General features: G+C 53.3%; 4 protein-coding genes across 4 annotated transcripts; 3 read left to right on the top strand and 1 right to left on the bottom strand.

Annotated features, from left to right (window-relative positions):
• The first annotated feature begins 6,893 nt into the window (after nucleotides 1–6,893).
• Nucleotides 6,894–9,595, top strand: M406DRAFT_348292 (DUF1793-domain-containing protein). Its single transcript, XM_040922376.1, has 5 exons — nucleotides 6,894–7,100; nucleotides 7,169–7,464; nucleotides 7,530–7,696; nucleotides 7,765–7,871; nucleotides 7,941–9,595. The coding sequence occupies exons 1-5, from the start codon at nucleotides 6,919–6,921 to the stop codon at nucleotides 9,253–9,255; spliced, it is 2,067 nt and encodes a 688-aa protein (XP_040771809.1). The 5' UTR covers nucleotides 6,894–6,918; the 3' UTR covers nucleotides 9,256–9,595.
• A 2,348-nt stretch (nucleotides 9,596–11,943) lies between these two features.
• On the top strand, nucleotides 11,944–12,747 carry M406DRAFT_242158 (HET-domain-containing protein; the record flags this gene model as incomplete). The annotated part of the gene is made up of 2 exons (XM_040916166.1): nucleotides 11,944–12,404; nucleotides 12,552–12,747. Coding segments are annotated over 2 exons (657 nt in total), but the record flags the coding sequence as incomplete, so codon positions are not given.
• A 2,468-nt stretch (nucleotides 12,748–15,215) lies between these two features.
• On the top strand, nucleotides 15,216–15,855 carry M406DRAFT_343002 (Endosulfine-domain-containing protein; the record flags this gene model as incomplete). The annotated part of the gene is made up of 2 exons (XM_040921823.1): nucleotides 15,216–15,251; nucleotides 15,400–15,855. The coding sequence occupies 2 exons, from the start codon at nucleotides 15,216–15,218 to the stop codon at nucleotides 15,853–15,855; spliced, it is 492 nt and encodes a 163-aa protein (XP_040771811.1).
• A 539-nt stretch (nucleotides 15,856–16,394) lies between these two features.
• M406DRAFT_324516 (metal-dependent protein hydrolase) lies at nucleotides 16,395–17,864 on the bottom strand. Its single transcript, XM_040919877.1, has one exon. The coding sequence runs from the start codon at nucleotides 17,723–17,725 to the stop codon at nucleotides 16,646–16,648; it is 1,080 nt and encodes a 359-aa protein (XP_040771812.1). The 5' UTR covers nucleotides 17,726–17,864; the 3' UTR covers nucleotides 16,395–16,645.
• Between the last annotated feature and the right edge of the window lie 339 nt (nucleotides 17,865–18,203).

Raw genomic sequence — 18,203 nt, forward strand, 5'->3', positions numbered from 1 at the left:
TTCACCGGGTTAAAACTCTTGTAGAGTTTCAATATGCCCGGAGCAGGGCATGTGGAAGTCATGAGTGCTCTTGACTGGGCCGCCATTCGCGATCTTCCTGTAGAGGAAAATTCAGGGCCCTGCTCAACAATGCCAGGCTGCAGGTTGGCAACACCACGGCGCATTTTGTGCTCATCCCCCAATCGTCGCTCGTGTTGGCCTCTCCTGGAACACAACTCGGCCAAATTTAGGGAGTTTCGAACTCCTAGAAACTTTTTTGTTGGAAGAAAACAAAACAAAGAGTTATGACAAACCCTCGATGCCGCATTTTGGTTTTTCGAGGTGTCTTGATAAACTCAAATCACTTATCCATAGAAGAACTAAAGAAGTAAAAAGAAGAAAGTGAGCGTTGGGAAACACATTCCTCCAGCCGTCTGGTAGTTGGTGTTGAATTGCCCACATTGTCACCGGTCACCAACGGACGGAGAGGTGCCTTAGCAGACTTTGAACCCAGTACGTCTCGAAGCCCGCGAGAACAGGAAAGAAGCATCTTCTAGGTTTTTCGGAGTGTACATGGATGCTGATGTTGCAGGAAAAGGAAATTCTCCTGTGACAACAACTCATGCTCAGAGATATTGAGATCGGCAAGGTGTCATTGTCCGCCGGTGACTTCCGCGACCATCCACAGATCAACTGTATCACGTGTACCGTGACCTGACAATAGTTCCTGGTCTCTTGTTTAAGATTTTAATTTGTTTGAGGCTAAAAAGAAGGCCCATTGCTGAAAGTATGCAAAGTATGATTCAACCATGTGACAGAAATGGTTGCTTAACCAGGCATCGGTCTGACACTCTGCTCCAAGTCCGTCTCGTATACGAGAAGGATATCATCTTAGTCTAGCTTCGCACTGTATATCATGACGGCACAATACGAGCGCAATCGGACGCACATTTCACATCGCGCTCTCGGATTGGCTTCATAATTTAGCAGTTGTGCATGATCGGTGCCTGTTATACAGGGTTTTCTGTTCCACCGCAGGCGCACAGACGTGCTTTCGAGATCAAAGCCCTGAACGACGGAGTGCAGGCGTCGCATTTATTTGCCGGAAGTTACGGAAGCTGCATGTACTATCTAGAAGGTCCGGCGTCAACAAGACTTGCTTTTCCGTTTTGTCAAGTGAAAGTCTGTCTATCAATGGGATAAAGTAGCACCCTGACGTATCTACACTCACCACGCGAACAGCAGGATAATACATTTGGGTTGATATGACCAGTGTGCTCACTGAGACGTCTACTAAATTGGAACTACGCTCAAACACTGCAAGGCATACTCTTGGCTTGGCCCCGTGCTGTGGGATGATTGATTTGGATCATCATCATGATGACACCGGTCACTCTTTAAGCGCAATTTGAACCAGAATATCCTGCAGAGAAGGCTTGGCGTGCAACGGATCATGCCCCGGGGAGGAAAACAAGGTACAAAAAAATTCCAGTCCGGTTACGGTCGTCATACAGCTCTACGATGGGCGGCTGCAGTGTGACGAACACGTGGTCGGTTTGCGACATGCATGAAGACGTGTGAGGCTTGGCAACGCCCAAGGCACGGGGGAGAAGAGGGACGGGGGAGAAGAGGGGGGGGGGGGGGGCGGGCGTTGCGATGGCCTTCGCAAGACGATTCTGGAGTTCGCAGCAGCAACAGCAGTCTCGATGATATACCGTCGCGGAGGTAATCAACGGGGGGGTGTTGCGTATCTTGGCCCAAAACCTCCCACAGACTCTTTGAGATCCCATGAGTCCTGTACTCAAGCGAAACACGAAGCTATGCTGCCGACAGTACGACAGAAGAACTTCCTCGAGGCCTCGAGGCACGGTCACATCGAGGCCACCGGGCATCGCGCTTGTGCTTCCGGACCTCGAGGCTCCGGAGATGCTTGGGGGCCGCAACACGCGGGCACCTGCTGTAGCACTGGTGCTGTGACGTCGGAGCTGGGTTGGTAGCCTTATCGAAACGGCCCAGGATAGTCGATGACGAGAAGGGGGAGCTGAATGGCATGAGGCCGTGCATTCAAGCCCCAGACTCCATCATGACAGTTGGTCAACAAGCTATGCCATACGGACTAGTGCCGGGAGCGCACTTGAAAATGGGGATTCTAGTCATGCGACGCATGCCTCTGCCGGTCGGTGGCTCGGGGTTTGACGATGATGCGATGCATGTTGTGGGGGCAAAGTGTGACATAGGCGGCTGGGTTCATTCTAGTCGGTGAACTGACCACCAGTTCATGAGCGTAGTGAGACGTCGAGGCTGCTCGTGGATGGTATCTTACAGTGCTCGCCTCCCTCGACGTGTGCAGGCCGTCACCACCAGCGAAAGCTTGACCACATGTTGGGAAGCTCGCGTGGTCTCGACTTCCGATCTTGCGGCCAGCGAATGTGATGAGCTCGAGATTGGCGGTGGTGTGTTGGCTCCCACGTTGATAGGCGCTATACCGTCATTGCAGCCCATGCGTGACACCTTCGTGGGTAAGGGTTGAAGAGCGGTCAGTACTTAAGCTTGTGATGCTAGTAATTCTAGTCAAGACACCTCTCGTGCATTGTCAGGTGGGACACCGCCTCTCCTTGCCTTCCTGACTGCTGGAGGAGAGGGGGGGGGGAGAGACATGGGAACATGACCACCAGTACTTGTTCGTGCTGACAAGCCCGAATTGCTCTAGTCAGATTCCAAGGTGCGGAGAGTTACTGTTAGCGTAAAGACGTATGGTTATACACAAGGACTATCTGGTGGCTTGCTTGTTAGTAAGTACTTACTTAGGCTTAGGGAACGTTGTCATTTTCCGACGTGGCGCCGCTCGGACGGGAGTGGCTTGCTGTTGAAGTAAAGACCTTGTTTCTCTGCCAGTCGGCACATCTAGCGCCGGCACGTCTGCAGTAGTTTTTCCTTGGCCTCGAGGGGTATGTCCAGATGACCTCGAGATTCTTTACTGGGGGCTTCGCCATGACGCTCGGCGGGTTCACCGATGTAGACTCCGAATGATTGAAGAGAAAGAAAGAAAAAAAAGATTTCAAAGGAAGGGCAGAGTAGACAAAGAGCCAACTGTCGTTAAGAGGGGGTGATCAATTTCATACGACTGCTATAGAGTTAGGTGGGCGCGTGCATTGAAGTATGAGCGTTCTCACTCCGGTAGGACAAAACTACATTGAAGGCTGCCGGCCAAGGATTGGAGCAGAGCCTAGACAGTCAGTTCCATCATTTGGAGAACACCCCTTCTCTGACAGAGTCAGTGGCACGCCCATGTTGCGCCCGATTGGGAGGAGCCGGGGCTTAAGCCAAAGCCATAGGACCCAAGGTTAACGTTGGCCTAATTGTTTGTGGATTCGGGTGATACTGGAGGGGAAATCAATGTACAACTTACCGAGCACAAAGAGAGAAGGAGAGACGGACAAATATTTTCGAATTTGATTATAATCGGGATATGCAGTCGATAGTGTTCGTGAAGTGCGGTCACCATCGCAAACAGCTGCCGGGTTCGGCATCGGCCTTTGTCGACGTTGGCGTCTGGGCTAGGGTCACATACATGTTGAAGACGAGAGGTGAGGAGGCTCGGCTCGTGATTTTCCCTGTGGAGTTGACATTGTGATCAGCAGCAATAATGGATTTAGCGAAGACTGGTTTGGTCAGACGATCAAGGGGCTCTGAGGCCGAGTGAAAGGGTGTAACTATGTGTAATTTCCCGTACGTGGTTTCTATCGACTTCGTGCATCGGTGCGGTAGACATTATCGGCCTGGCGGCACCCAGTTGGCCGGAGGGAGCCGATTGGCGAGTGGTCCATCCTGCTTGCGCGCAATGCGCGCATAAGCTACGGCGATTAGGGACCAGGTTATCCAGGGGGAGGCGAAGCTGGGTGTCAAAGGGCGAATGGTGTGGCCAGGCAGACGTGACCCGGTCAAAAGTCCTGTGATGTGAAAAGACGCGCCGGAGAACTTGCCGATAAATTAGGGCGGTGGCCGAGGGGTATCCTGACTGGCCCCACAGCAGCCCGTTGAGGGCATGAGAGCTCCTGGATCAGGGCGCTATAAGAAATAAGCGACGCGTGGAGACCCGTCTTCCAGCTGCTGGCTGTCGGGGACAGATCCCGTTTGGGTATGTTATGGCCATGTCTGTGCCCCCATGGGCACGGCATATGGTTCACCCAGGATGTGCGCAAGAAAAACAGGTGGTTATCTTGGTCATGCTGAGGATGTCATGGTATGTTCAAGTCACATGAGCGCGACTCAACGAGTCGAGACAGTGGATAGTCTGGCCAGACGGTACCATCCGCCTATCTGAAATCACAAAACCCAGGTGTCTTACCCCCGTGGGGATGGATCTACACAAATTTCAGGAACAGGTAATGTTGAAGGACGATTCATAGGGCATCCCTTGAGGATCTCGGTCCAGATGCTGCAGAAGATGGGACGAGATGGTGAGATCTGATGTGCTGTAGTAGACGTGCTGCACATGAATGCAAGGGACATGCCTACTATTACCCGCCTGCCTTCCTTTCCGGGACGAGGTGTGTGGTATCAAGGCCTGTCGGTGAAGAGATCAGATCCAAGTTCAACTGCTACCCAAAGTCCGTCCATGCAATCAATGGTGGTGAGTATCCCAACAGGAAAGAAGAGAGGGGGGAGAAAGGATGAAAAGGGGAAAGGAGAACAAGGTACCCTGGTGTGTCTAGATTCAGGAGGGAGAGGGGGGGGGAAGGCCTCTGGTTGCGCCTGCTGGACAGAGGAGTGCAAAGATCCCAGATTCGACTTTGGCTTTGCGAGGTCGAAGATGGAGTCTGAGTGGATCGTCACAGCCGAGATCCTTGTGGCGCTAGGGTGTTAGCTGCCGGTAAAAATTTGGGGTAATAGCGCTACTGATCAGGGCCATGACCCTTGTGATGTGCAGGAGAGACCGACAGGGGTGCGGTAAATCCGGGGCTGTACATGTGTACCTCTCGTGTCTTTTCGTTTACTTCCCCTAAGCAACAATACAAATTACACATGACCATCAGCAATGCTGGGGACACAATTGCGTGCTTACAGACTAAACATCCATCCGCATCTCATCTCATCTCCCATCTGTTTCTCCTTAATCCCGACCTCGGCTGTTCGGCCGCCACATCTACCCAACGTCCAACGAGCCTCAAGCCTCTTGCCAGGGCTGTAATCATCATCTTCTGCCATCTACCACGTATTGCTACTGCATAGTACTGCTCGTGTAGTATCAAGTATCATGTACAGTCATCATGTTGCAATGGTGTCCCTCATATCCAGGTGCTTGCCATATACATCCGGTGAGTCCTATACTTAGGCGGTAAGCCATTTCAACGTTGGGTCGCGCTCAGCTCACATGACAATTGTGACTTGACCTGACGACCTTTCTCTTAGCTCATGGCTGCCAAGGACTCGGTACATTCCAGTTCGATCGACCATGTCATCGAAAGAACTAGGATCTCAATTCGCCGTGCTATGACCACCATTTAGAGTCAGACTTGGCCTGTGCTGAAGTAAGGTCGCGTGGGTCCCTTAGCTGGATGTGCTTTTGGCATTTCTCTTGGCCTGCTTGATCTGCTCTTCTGGATTTGTTACCACGCTCACATCAGCAAGGCGTGGCTTCAACGTTGCTCGTCTTTCTCCACCGGCACCGGCCGGCCCCACTGACTTACTAGAACTCAACATGGTGCAGGGCTCAGGAACCTGCTTTCTGTTACGTTTCCTTGTTGGACCCATCGTCAGTTCGCCCGTTGGCTGCCACAGCAGAGCACGCAGCATTTGGGCATCCAGGCTGTGACTTTCTACGCCCTAGAACCCAGTGCCACCATTGGTCTCGTATCATGTCCTTCTCACCGCATAACTATGAGCCTGGACGGGTCACGGCAGCCATGCCAATGTATCTTACAACAGTAGATACTGGGTGTCCTTGCCGTCCCGACCCCAGTCACACGCTTTCATCCCATGCATCTCAAGCTACCAAGATGGCTGTGTCATCCATTACCTCGTCCTCATGCATGCTCCACCCTACGCGCCTTGTCATTTGCAAGCATCACCCCGCCGAGTGGCTGCAAGAATCTGCACGGTCGAGCAAGTTCATCCAACCTCTCTCCGCCTTCTCCTTGGCGGAAATCGCTGCCATGTACAGAAGTCCCAAGTACCTTGGCTGCCGATATAGCAGGATACAGTGGGGCCTGTGCGGGCAAGCCTCGCCCACTCGTGATGTTTCCGTCCCGTCTTGCTGGGGTTGTTGCCCACAAACAGGCACGTTGAGAAATTGTCTCTCCTTCCCCCTTGCCAGATTGCCGACGCTCTCGGTCTATTTCCATGGAAGACTACGCGTCTAAATTAAATTGGCTCTGCAAGTCTGCAAGTCAGTGCGTGCTGCCGTCGTGGGCTCCTAATTGGGTCTTTGCCTGTCCAGCCACACCACCCCAGCCAAAACTATTCCTTGTGTCGGCGTATACGTCCCCCATACTCATCATAATTTCGTTTCTCGCCTAGAATGCACCTGCGTCTGCATGGCGGCCGTCTCGTGAGGCCCAGAGGTCCCTCCTGCTCACACGACCTCCTCTTTGAAGACTGTCGTGCCCCATCGTGTACTAGCACTCTGGGCTACTGATTCACATCCTATACTACCATCCTCATCCGACCAAATAGATCCTCCCCCCTGCTCACGCCCTCATCTTGTGATACATCCGGTTGCCGGCCAGCTCATGACACGGCCTGGGAACCTGAACATATAACACATGGGTGTTTCCACCCTTCGAGATTCCGTCATTCGTTCGTCCCATCCAGTCTCCTCACGATCTTTAGTTTAAAATCAACAGATGTGCATCTGGCCCAGCCCTACCGTGTTGTCTTCTTCTCTGCCTTGTATCTAAGTGCTCCTCTCTGCGTGTGACCCTCTCACGGCTCGACGCCATGCACCCAACACAAGTTGCTGCGACAGCAGCGGCCCTCTTTGGCGGCATATCACAAGCCATCGACTTCAGTCCGGCCAGGCCCCCAGCATGGCCCTTGGCAGTTAGATCACCCTACCTCAGTACATGGCTGGACGGGACCTCAGGAGGATCTCTTGCAGGAAATTGGCCTACATTCTGGAAGTAAGTTATTTTGCCAAGTCCCATATCCACTTTCACCTCGTGCTGACGACCGGTCTTGTACTGTACAGCGGCCAAGTCACGGCACTGCAGGGCTTCGTTGCTGTTGATGGTGAAGTCTTCAACTGGGCTGGTGCGGCAGCCGGACCTAGTCTGGCGAACCAGACATCAGCAACTTACACGTCCACAAGCACTGTGTTCACTTTTGATGTCCTCGGGAAAGTGACCTTGACAGCCACTTTTCTGTCACCCGTCTACCCTAACGACCTAGTGAAGCAGTCATTGCAGTACTCGTACATCGACGTTGCTGTTGTCTCTTCTGACGGCGACTCACACGATGTCCAGATATATGCGGACGTCACCGGAGGTAAGCCCTACCATTCTGGCATCGATTCCCATCCCTTGAGGAGGTGACTGACTTGCAATCACCAGAATGGGCCAGTGGATATGATAACACACTAGACATTGTCTGGAGCCATGGATCTATCAACGGGGTATCCTATCACACCTTCAACTTGACCGACCAGGAGGTCTTTGTAGAGAATGACCAACAGGCCGGTTGGGGAACCTGGTTCTTCTCCACTGCTGACGATGACGGGGTACGTGCAAACTCGACAGTTTAGACAGATACTCGCTGAAGTGATCAATATACTAACACGAATGACAGTTGACGTGGCAAATTGCGGAGGACACAGTGGTCCGCCCTCAGTTTGAGAGCAACCAGACACTCCTCGACACCGAAGATACCAACTACCGAGCGATCGATGATGATTGGTAAGCTTTTCATGCCTCGTATATGCGGACTCCTAAAATTATACAACGGTATCTAATTGTTTACGACAGGCCTACCTTTGGATTCGCCAAGGACCTGGGATCTGTGTCGGACACATCGGCCAGTGTCTTGTTCACCATCGGTCTGTCACAGGAGGCGATCATCAACTTTGCCGAGACCTCATCAACCGGCAACACGATGACGGCGCTCTGGCTGACAGAATACGACTCGGGCGAAGAGGCCATGGCGGCTTTCTATAACGATTACTCGACAGCAGTGACGGACTCCGCCGCTGTGGATAGCCAGGTATCGACGGACTCCAGCGCCGCAGGGGGCTCGAACCTCACCACGATCACAAGCTTGGCTGTCCGTCAGGTTTTCGGCGCCGTCGCTCCTGGCGTCGGCACGGAACAGACCTACCTCTTCATGAAGGAGATCAGCTCTGATGGAGACACCAACACAGCAGATGTCATCTACCCGGCGATGCCCATTCTCCTCTACTTCAACGAGACTCTGCTCAAGCTTCTGTTGGACCCCCTCTATGTCAACCAGGAGAGCGGCCTGTACCCAAACACCTATGCCGAACATGACCTCGGAGTCTGGCCCAACGCACTCGGCTACCCTGAAGGCAACGACGAGGAGATGCCTCTCGAGGAATGTGGCAACATGTTGATCATGACGCTCGCATACGCGCAGCGCTCCGGCGATACCGACTACCTGTCCAAGCATTTCCCCAAGTTGGAGCAGTGGGCTGGGTACCTGGTGAACGAGAGCTTGATTCCGGCCAACCAGATCAGCACTGATGACTTTGCGGGTTCCCTGGCGAACCAGACCAACCTCGCATTGAAGGGCATCATCGCGCTCAAGGCCATGGGGCAGATGGGAGAGCTGATCGGCAACTCCTCTGCCAAGAGCTACTATGGCGGTGTCGCGGACGACTACCTGCCCCAGTGGGTCGTCTATGGTCTCAACAACGACTCGACCCTCCCCCACACCATGCTCAACTACAACAATCAAAGCTCCTGGGGCAACCTGTACAACCTCTACGCAGACAGTCTGCTGGGTCTTGACTTTGTGTACGACTATATCTACACAGACCAGAGCAACTACTACCCGACCGTCGTAGATACGTACGGCCTCCCTCTGGACACGAGGCACGACTGGGTCAAGGGTGACTGGATGATGTTCTCAGCAGCGATTGCCGAGTCGAGCACGCAGTCCCTGTTGATTGACCTGCTGGCTTACTGGATCGAGAACACGTCAGAGACGACAGCCTTTGGAGACCTGTGGGATGGCGAGACGAGTGGGTATGTCACGACCGCTGAGTTCAAGGCGCGGCCGGTTATGGGTGGATCCTTTGCGCTGCTCGTGCTGTCCTCTTCCTAAGGGTATCCTGCTGAAAGACGAGCGAACACGATTGAGCCCAGCTTTGGTCTCTCGTTTCATGCACCCTTCTTCTTTTTCTCTTCCTCTTCTTCTTATTTGTACATATCACACACATGTGCATACACACAAGTTATGCATCGACGCCAATTTCCTTAGCATTGGAAAGGAGTCTTGGGGGGCAGGGCCTGGGGATTAATGCCGTCAATGGCTTGGAAATAATGTGGACAGGGTTATTGGTAATATTCTATGCAGGCACTGTCCTCATGACTTGTAGCCGCAATGAATGCCCGGGGTCGACCGGCGCCCTCAATGATATACTCAAGGATCTCCATCTTGTACCAACCAAAGTTCCTGTTCCACGGCCCTGATTCGCTGCCGCAGGTGACCTGAAAATGAAGATGGACAGGGAGAGAGGGGAGAAAGGAAGAACGAAGCCCATAAATCCATAAGTCATCTTCGTGATCCTGCTAGGAAGTGGCGGTCACAAACACCCTGTCCGACATTAGTAGTCGACTGTCAATGGCTCAAGCAAAATTACGACGACATTCACAGCCCCGTTCATTCCCTCCTCCCTTGCTCCATCACATTCATGCGGTGGAGCCCGCCGTTGCGAAACTCGTCTGCTTTCGACCCACAAGGCACAGCCAAGAAGCCCACTGCTCCCCCTATCTACGATGTAGATCTCCGAATTACGGCTCGTCCCGGCCGCGTCCCGCCGCCTCTTTTTTTCTCCTTTCCTCTTCTTCTCCTCCTCCTTTCGTTCTCGTCGTTGCCTTGGTCCTGACCACCTCAGGCCAGCTGTAATTTTTATTGTATCTAAAGGGTTGTTGGGCTGGCTGAGCCTGCGTGTCGGAACTTTAGAAGGAATTGTTGAGCCCACATCAGTTAGTTGGAGATTTCGATTGCGAAAAGAGGAGGATTCTTTGCTGTTCATATTGGTAATATCGTCACTGAATATTGCTGAGCCAGCTGCAAACCTGATCATCAAGACATTTCCACATAGCGTGGATCTAAATTGCCATATGTTGTCAGTTCGATTCAGGAACAAATATACCAAGCCGGGTCCCCATACCGTAAAGCTGTCTCCGCTGGAGGAAGTACATGGTACTATTAAGTACTTCTTCGTGTGTATGGCTGCAAGGGTGTATATGGGTGAATCTTTCTATGCCAGAAGGGCAGGAAGGAGCAACCAACAGCTCAGCAGTCCTTTGGTGACTTTCAGTGCTAGTATCATCAACATCAACAATGCTTCATTGGTGTATCCACTAGACTAGTGCAGACTAGTGATTCTTGTGTTCCATAGCCGTTGGCCGTGTTGACTGTTGGCTGCTAAGCTCACTCAACCCTAACCCCGACTTTCACCCTACAGTACAATGCCAGCTAGCCTTTCCCAGGCCATGCAACAAACACTGGGCACCTCCACAATCCTAACAACAAGACAAAGAAGACACTACTTCAGTATTGATTAGCGGGATCAGCTTTCTTCGATACAGATACAATGGGTCTCCGAATATTCCATCTTAGGCAGCTTGATTCTCAGCGAGACCCACGCATATTGTGCATAACCAAGGCTTGATGAGTCGAGCAGACGAGAGTCGGCCAAGGCAACATAGGATCAGTCTTCTTGAAAATAGCCAAACCTTCTCTCGTTTTCTCTTTCATTTTCTTCCTTCCTTCCTTTCCTTTCTGGACAAAATTATGGATGACTCCGTTGGCCGCAAGAGACAGTCGTGCTTACCCCACATGTATCCCTACAGTACAGCCAGTTAGTGTATTTGTTCACCCGCGTTATTTCATCTGTAGTGTCGCGGCTTCACTTTTTTAAATGCCCGGTTCAAACACCTTTTCACAACAAAATCAACTGAAACTTTGGCACAGTACAGGCACAGCTGCCCACAGAAGCGATCTCGGACCAAGTTCATTCGTAACTCTTGCCCAGGTGACATGGGCAGCCAGAACCATTGGACGCCACGCCTTGGCATGCAGTTCAGCTGCTCAAAGTCTCGGAGGCCGCTTGACTCTTTTCTAATAATAAGCACATAGATAAGAGAGCAACGTCTGTTGTAGGACTCTCCTTCTTGGGACCTGAAAGCCTAGTCTTATTTGCGGTAAATAGGTCTGATTTTGATAAGTAAGTAAAAGAAGAAGAAGAACAAGAGAGGGGGGAGAAATGTCTCTCTGTCAGTACTGTTCACGTCTCGCCTCGGACTGGCTGATCCCTGATATCTACGACCAGCGAGGCGATGAGAAGCCCAGAGGCAAGGATGACCTGCCCCAGCACAGATGGACGCACTCATCATGGGCCGACCTGCTCGACGCCGCGCGGACGTGCGCCATGTGCCATCTCATCGCTCGGGAATCCAAGCACACGCCCGATGATCCGTTCTGGAAGCCCGATCGGAAAGGGGTCCGGATCCAGGCCTTTTCACTGACACGGCTGGAGGTTGTCTGTGCTGAGGAGCACCGGGTGACGAGACTCAGTTTCGGTTTCGACCAGGGTAAGTTAACGATGTATAACCAACCAGCCGTCTGCCCCCTTTGGGTATGCAAGAGCACGGACAGACAACCGATGCTGATCACACCTTCCGCCGTCTAGCTGAGGCAGAGAGGGCACCCAAGGATGCGCAGAAGATCCTCCACGCACGGCTGCCTGGTAAATACGCCGGAGGTCTACAGGCTGTGAATGCAATGAATCGCTGGATCTCGGTCTGCCGTTCGGAACATGGGAAATGCTCTGCCTGGTCCTCTTCCCACGAGGGCGAGCGCCACATGCCGGCCCGAGTTCTAGACGTCGCTAATGATGCTATCCGCTTGTATCTGCCCGAGGACTCAGCCCGGGATGAGTACATCGCCCTCAGCTACTGCTGGGGAAGCGGAAACCCCTACAAAACAACCACATCCAATATAGAGGAGCATTTGAAAGAAATTTCCATCTCGGCGCTCCCTCTTTCTCTCCAGGATGTAGTCCGGTTGACGCGGAAGGTCGGATTCAGGTACCTCTGGATTGACGCCTTATGTATCATTCAAGACGACTATGACGATTGGCTCCGAGAGGCGTCCAAGATGAAGGCGGTATACAGCCAGGCATTCCTCACCATATCGACGGATATGCTCGCAGATACGACCGCCCTATTTCTGGACGTACACCGGTCGGCTAGACATGAGCTGAGGGTCAAGCTGCCGTGGGTCCGCCCTGGCGACAATGCTGGAGGTAGCCAGACGGACCAAGAAATCCAGGCCAAGACCCAGGAAGACAACACTGATCCTGAGAAAGACAGCAACCTCCAGCTTCTCAGTAATCTTGAGCGTATGTGCCGGCCTTCCTCGAGCGAAGAGCCAGAAAACATCTACGTGGTCCCGACGTTTCGCACCTTCGGAGACCAGATCAAGATGAGCCCCCTCGCCAAACGAGGCTGGACCTTTCAAGAGCGGGCATTGAGCTCAAGAATCCTCCACATCGGGCAGGAGTCCAATTACTGGGAGTGCAAAGAGGCGTGTAACGGCGAAGACATGTCCATAGGACAATATAGCCTACAAGACAAGTTCTTCAACCTCAAAGATATGATGCTTCACGAGGGAAGTGAGGGAGGAGAAGCAATCACTGCTATGAAACTGCATGCCAAATGGGCGTGGGTGATCGAGGAGTTCACGCATCGCGCCTTGACAAAACAACTCGACCTGTTTCCGGCTTTAGAGGGCGTGACGAGCCTTTTCGCGGACAAATACACGCTGGGGAGATACCATCACGGCCTCTGGGAAGATGAGTTTCTTCGGGGCCTTCTCTGGCACTGCAGCCGCACCAATGCCTCGTCGAAACACAACCGATGTCAGTTCTACCGCGCTCCGACTTGGTCATGGGCCTCGATCTGTGGGCCTATCAAGAACCGTTCCCTCGAGACAGCTTTCATCAGAACGCCTGACGGTGGCATACGAAGTAAGCCTGTTTCCCCGCCCCCCCCCCCCCCCCCCCAGGCGCCCGAGTCTCCGAGCATACTGCAGATCTGGGACATACTCACTGACTCGGGCTGTGCAACCAAGTGCTTGACGAACTGGGAGATGACGGTAAGATGGGCGGCACTGGCAGGCTGACGCACAAGTTGCTGGTACTACATGCTATCAAAAGCGGACACACAGAGAGTGATTCCAGCGGCGTCCTGAAGAGGGGCAGCGCGACTTTCACAGCGACGGCTTTGTTGACACCTGTGAAGAGAGTGCAAATCGACAAAGTGGGCTGTAGCTTTTACGCGATCACATCAAGTTCTGGAGACGGTATTGGAATTGCTAATTGGGATGACGATGACGATCAGCCGACGGGGGCTGACCCTGGCTTTTGGTTGTGCCCGGTATACCAACTCAGACAAATGACGGATGGATGGGCCATGAGTGATTGTTTGATCCTCCGGAAAGCAGACAGTCTGCCTGAGGGAACCTTTGAGAGGGTTGCATGGGCGAGAGTGCGCAATAGCTTCGTTGAGGGAACTGTGAAGAAGAAGATTGCTGTGGTTTAAAGAATGCTTTGTCAAAACCGCTGGTGAGCTGGCAAAGCTGATTTTTGTCTCAGACTGTTCTTTCTTTTCTCTTCTTGGAGGGATGGCTTGAGAGAGATCTGAGTGTAAAAGAAGTGTCAAGAAGTTTCGAAGAATACTCTGAACAACCGACGGGGTTATCTTGCCCCTTTTGTTGCCTGACTTACTCCCATCATCCATACGGTGTTAAACGGCGGGGGCTCGGGCCAAGTGCCCAAAGACATCGTCGCACTTGAAGCAACAGTACAAATGATTCCACATTGCCAATCAAGAGGGTCTGGCCACGGTACGGTCTGTACGCAGTCGGACAAGTTCCTTCACGGGAAGCGGCACCTGCATTGAGTACAAACCAGCGAGACCTTGACGTCAACGCCTTGGATGGTGACGATCGTCGAGGCCATCTACACCAGTTGTTGCCCATCATGGTCCCGATCTGAGCCACCCAAATAATTGGTCTCTTGCTTCTGTCTCTGATAATCAACCACCATTGGCATGAAGGTCCCGTGATGCTGCAAGACCTGTCGATCCGATTTTCGGAGCTGTAAAAAACAAATAGCTGTGCGTAAGCTCTTTTATCGTTGATTCAGATTTCCTTATTATGAGTTGTCGCAGAGGGGAACCAGGAATCCAATGGTTGAGAATTGGTTTTAGATCTGTCGGCATTTTCTCGCGAATGGAAGGCATGACGTCTGAGTTTAGCGCATCGATAAGATCCAATGCGATAAGCCCCTGGGCTGCTGGTTGGTGGCGGTGGACTCCTTCCTGGGATGGCCTATTTGCTGTACCAGCGGAGGAGGCGAGCGGGTATTGATGGTAAGCACCACAGTAAACTTGGAAGAGGACCAAAGTTTCTGGAAAATTACTGTCTTTCTTTTTGTGTTCTCCAAAGAGGGGCAGGAAAAGAATAAAGATCGCTAGGCTTGTCACCAGCACCATCAGACTCCAAGAATCCACCAGTCAATTGGTGCCCAAAGCCTACCTGTGAATTTAGGTAGTTTAGATTATGTAGTACCTTGGCTGTAGGGCCTTTATTGGAGACAGCCCATAGTCCCACAGAAACGGAAATGGGTGGGGTCCCTGCAACCCAAGCCTTAGCAAACAAGCAAGCAAAAGCAAGCAAGCAAGACAGCTGGAAGCACCCACTGCCCGCCTTGCTGCTGAAGAGGGGTCACTAAGTGTGTGCTCGGGTGACCTTATTGGAATCTGAAAGACAACCTCAACGCTCTCCTACACACCTCCTCAACCTTCCGCCCTTCCAAGCATCTCTCTCAAGCAATCCAAGCATTCGATCAATCCGTCAAGACATCAGGAGTACTCTGCAGACCCATTCCGTTTTCCCAAGCTATCTCTCAGGTCCTGCGGCCTACGCCTCCCACACTCCTCCATTGGAAACCAGTCGACACACTAAATCGACCAAACCAAGACTTGCCCACTATGAATCCTCACCAGAAGAACAAGATTGACGTGAGCGTAAGTTGGAATACTGCCCCCTCTCCCAGCTGCTAACCGCCGTGCTGTCAATCTTTTTACCCTGTGTCATCACCTTCCTCTTCGCCAGACCAACTTCCCCATTCAAACCGCTGACGTCTTCTTCCCCCCCCCCCCCTCTTTCCTGCAGTCCCTCTCCCCCGAGGAGCAGCGTCTCTTTCGCCTCTACGGCAAGCTCCCCTCCCAGAAGGACCGCTTCATGAAGAACAAGCTGGGCGAGCGCAAGTACTTCGACAGCGGCGACTACGCGATGAACAAGGCGGGCAAGGGCGACGGCATGGAGACAGGCCACGTCGGCAGCGAGCACCCGGACCCAGAGAGCATCCGCCACGGCAGCGTCGTGTCGCCCGTAACCGCTGGCGCCGGCGGCGCCTCCCCTGTTGTCCCCACCCTCACCAAGAGCGGCAGTGTCTCTGGTCCCAGCACCGCCGGCTTCATCCCCGTGGGCAGCCCCGCTAAGGAGAGCGGCCTGCAGAGGGAGACGAGTGTCGAGGACACCGAGGACGCGGCGGGCGAGAATAAGGAAAACAATGCTGCAGCTGGCGGAGACGGCGCTGCGCAGCAGGGGATCCCCATCCGGTCATGAGCTGGAGGTACCCGTCAGCTTGGCAAAGCCCCAGGCTGCGTCCCTCCCCTTATTGGGTTCTGTTTGCGCTTCGTCTTTGGAGTGGGAAGGCTTGTCTTTTTGGAGATGGGGATTCGCCTCGGGCCACATGTGTGAGGTGATCGTTTCGGGTTGAGAAGCAACGAGAAAGAAACAAAAGCGATATATCATGCGGGTAGGCGTTTGGAGGATAGGGCAGGGAGCAAGTGGTCGTCGGGTTGGACTGGTTCTCCTGCGGATAAGTCGCATGTTGCATTCGTTACAGCATTTCTTTTTTTGCCTCTTGTTGTCTTCAATTCATCTGTTCTTTCTACTTTCAACCGTCACTGGCGAGGATCATCCCAAAGGAGGAAACTTCCCAGTGGACAAAGTCTTTTCAAGAAATGGCCTCTAGTGTCGCTGGGCGGACCGGAGAAGCAACTTGATCGTGACCTTTCTCTTCGTGGGCACTTGCTGGTACACGTCCCTTTGACTGAGGAATGTAGGCCCCCCAGAATCGTGGCGGGGATGGCTTTTAACTTGAGGCGCAATTCGAGGGCTTGTTTTTATTTTTACTTTTTTATGTACGCAAAGTATCGTGAATCAGAAATGTCTTGCCATTGCTAAAATTCCAGCAGACCATGTATCCTTTTATGAGTGCCGCCTGCCTCAGAACAGCCATACTTTTGTTGGGTGAAGGCAATAACGTATCCCTAGTCAAACGCCGGAAGAAGAACCATGCTGGTATCTATTCATCCACTCGGTGGTGGCGGCCCGTAAAACCCCTTTTAACTCAAATGTCCAGCGCCTTCAACGCGAGCTCGAGGGCGCCATCAAAGGTCTTGTTCCCACCGATGAACCCAGCCGCATGAACAAAAACGCAGCCTGGAACGCCAGACACCTTGTCAAGCTCCTCATCCCTGACGCCCCTCCACTCCTTGGGCAGCGCCTTGCGGCTCTCAAAGGAGTCCTTGGTGACAGGTACGGTCTGCACCCTCCACTTTGCGCCTGGAGTCGGCTTCTCGGGGTACAGCACGTAGAGAACCCTTCCGGCCTCCTTGGCCTCCTCCTCCAGCATATAGAGGTGGTCCTTCCAGGGGCACGACTGACCCGACAGCACCATGATTCGGCCCTGTGGGTCGTACTGGCCCCTCTCGCCAAAGGCCTTCTCTACCAGAGAGCGCGCGGGCAGCCAGCTCGTGACGTAGTAGTCCAGGTCCCGGTCAAACTCCTCGCCTATGCGCTGGCTGGCAACCTCAAACTTCTGATCCTCAAGTGCCTGCGCCTCCACGGGGTCGCTCGGCGTGGGATCGTTCCAATTGGGGTTCAGCCTGCTCACCATCGCACCCAGGGTGAACCCGCCGTCCGAGAACTTCTTCTTCAGACCGGCGGCCTCCACGCCCTGCGGGTCGTATACGCTGATGCCGTTGTCGTTGGCGTCGACGGCCTCCACAAAGCTCTCGTAGATCTTCTTGTACAGCAGCTCCACGGTGCTGAAGTCGCTGTCCGTACCCTCGCTCGCAGCGCCGCGCCTGCTGGTAATGATCTCCTTCCCGAAGTGCATGTAGGCCAGTCCCGCGGAGCTCAGCTTCGTGTCACGGCCGGGGAAGGTGGTCGTGAAGCCACGCTGGTGGTGGTCGAACCGGTTGCGGGCGGCGTCGTACTCGCCGCCGACGTCGAGCACGGTGTCGCAGGTCGCTAGCACGGCTGGGTCGCGGGTACGGATGAGCTGGGCGCCTTGGTACCGCGGGACGTGTGTCCGCAGCATGTACACGGCGAGGGCCTCGTCGGCATGGAAGTGGCCGTTGTGGGTGCCGATCGTCACGGCGGAGGTCGCGTCTGTCTTGAGACGCTTAGCTGCTGATTCTGCCATCTTGTAGAGCGGCAGGTTGCAACGGAGCATGGAACGAAACGAAGCTCTTGGGGTAAGGTGATGATCTTGCTGCTTGTCCTGCAAGAAATTGGTTTCAAGAAAATAATGTAGCAAGAAGTAGGGCAGAACAGAACTCTCCTTCACTCAGGTGGACAATCAAAAATTGGAATGTTGCCCATTGGCCCCGCGGGAGAGGTCAAGACAGCACTGTGGGGACCTTCCCAAGGTGGTGGTGGAGCTTCCATAGCCCACCTCCAGTGCTGTCCATTTTCTCACAGGGCCCCCTGGCTGGAGCTTGGACCACCTCAGGGCAGGCAGGGAAGTCACAGGGGTGCCTTGTGAGTACTATGTACCCGTGTACTATGTACTATGGCAATTTATGGCAAAGGCTGAATGAGGTCTTTGCAGTGGCAGGCCTAGCCCGGCTGGGCTGTCTGCGATGCTGATGCACGAAGGGCCCAGAAACGCGACGCCAACC

The sequence above is a fragment of the Cryphonectria parasitica genome, assembly GCF_011745365.1.
Source record: "Cryphonectria parasitica EP155 unplaced genomic scaffold M406scaffold_9, whole genome shotgun sequence".
Taxonomy (NCBI): Eukaryota; Fungi; Ascomycota; class Sordariomycetes; order Diaporthales; family Cryphonectriaceae; genus Cryphonectria; species Cryphonectria parasitica.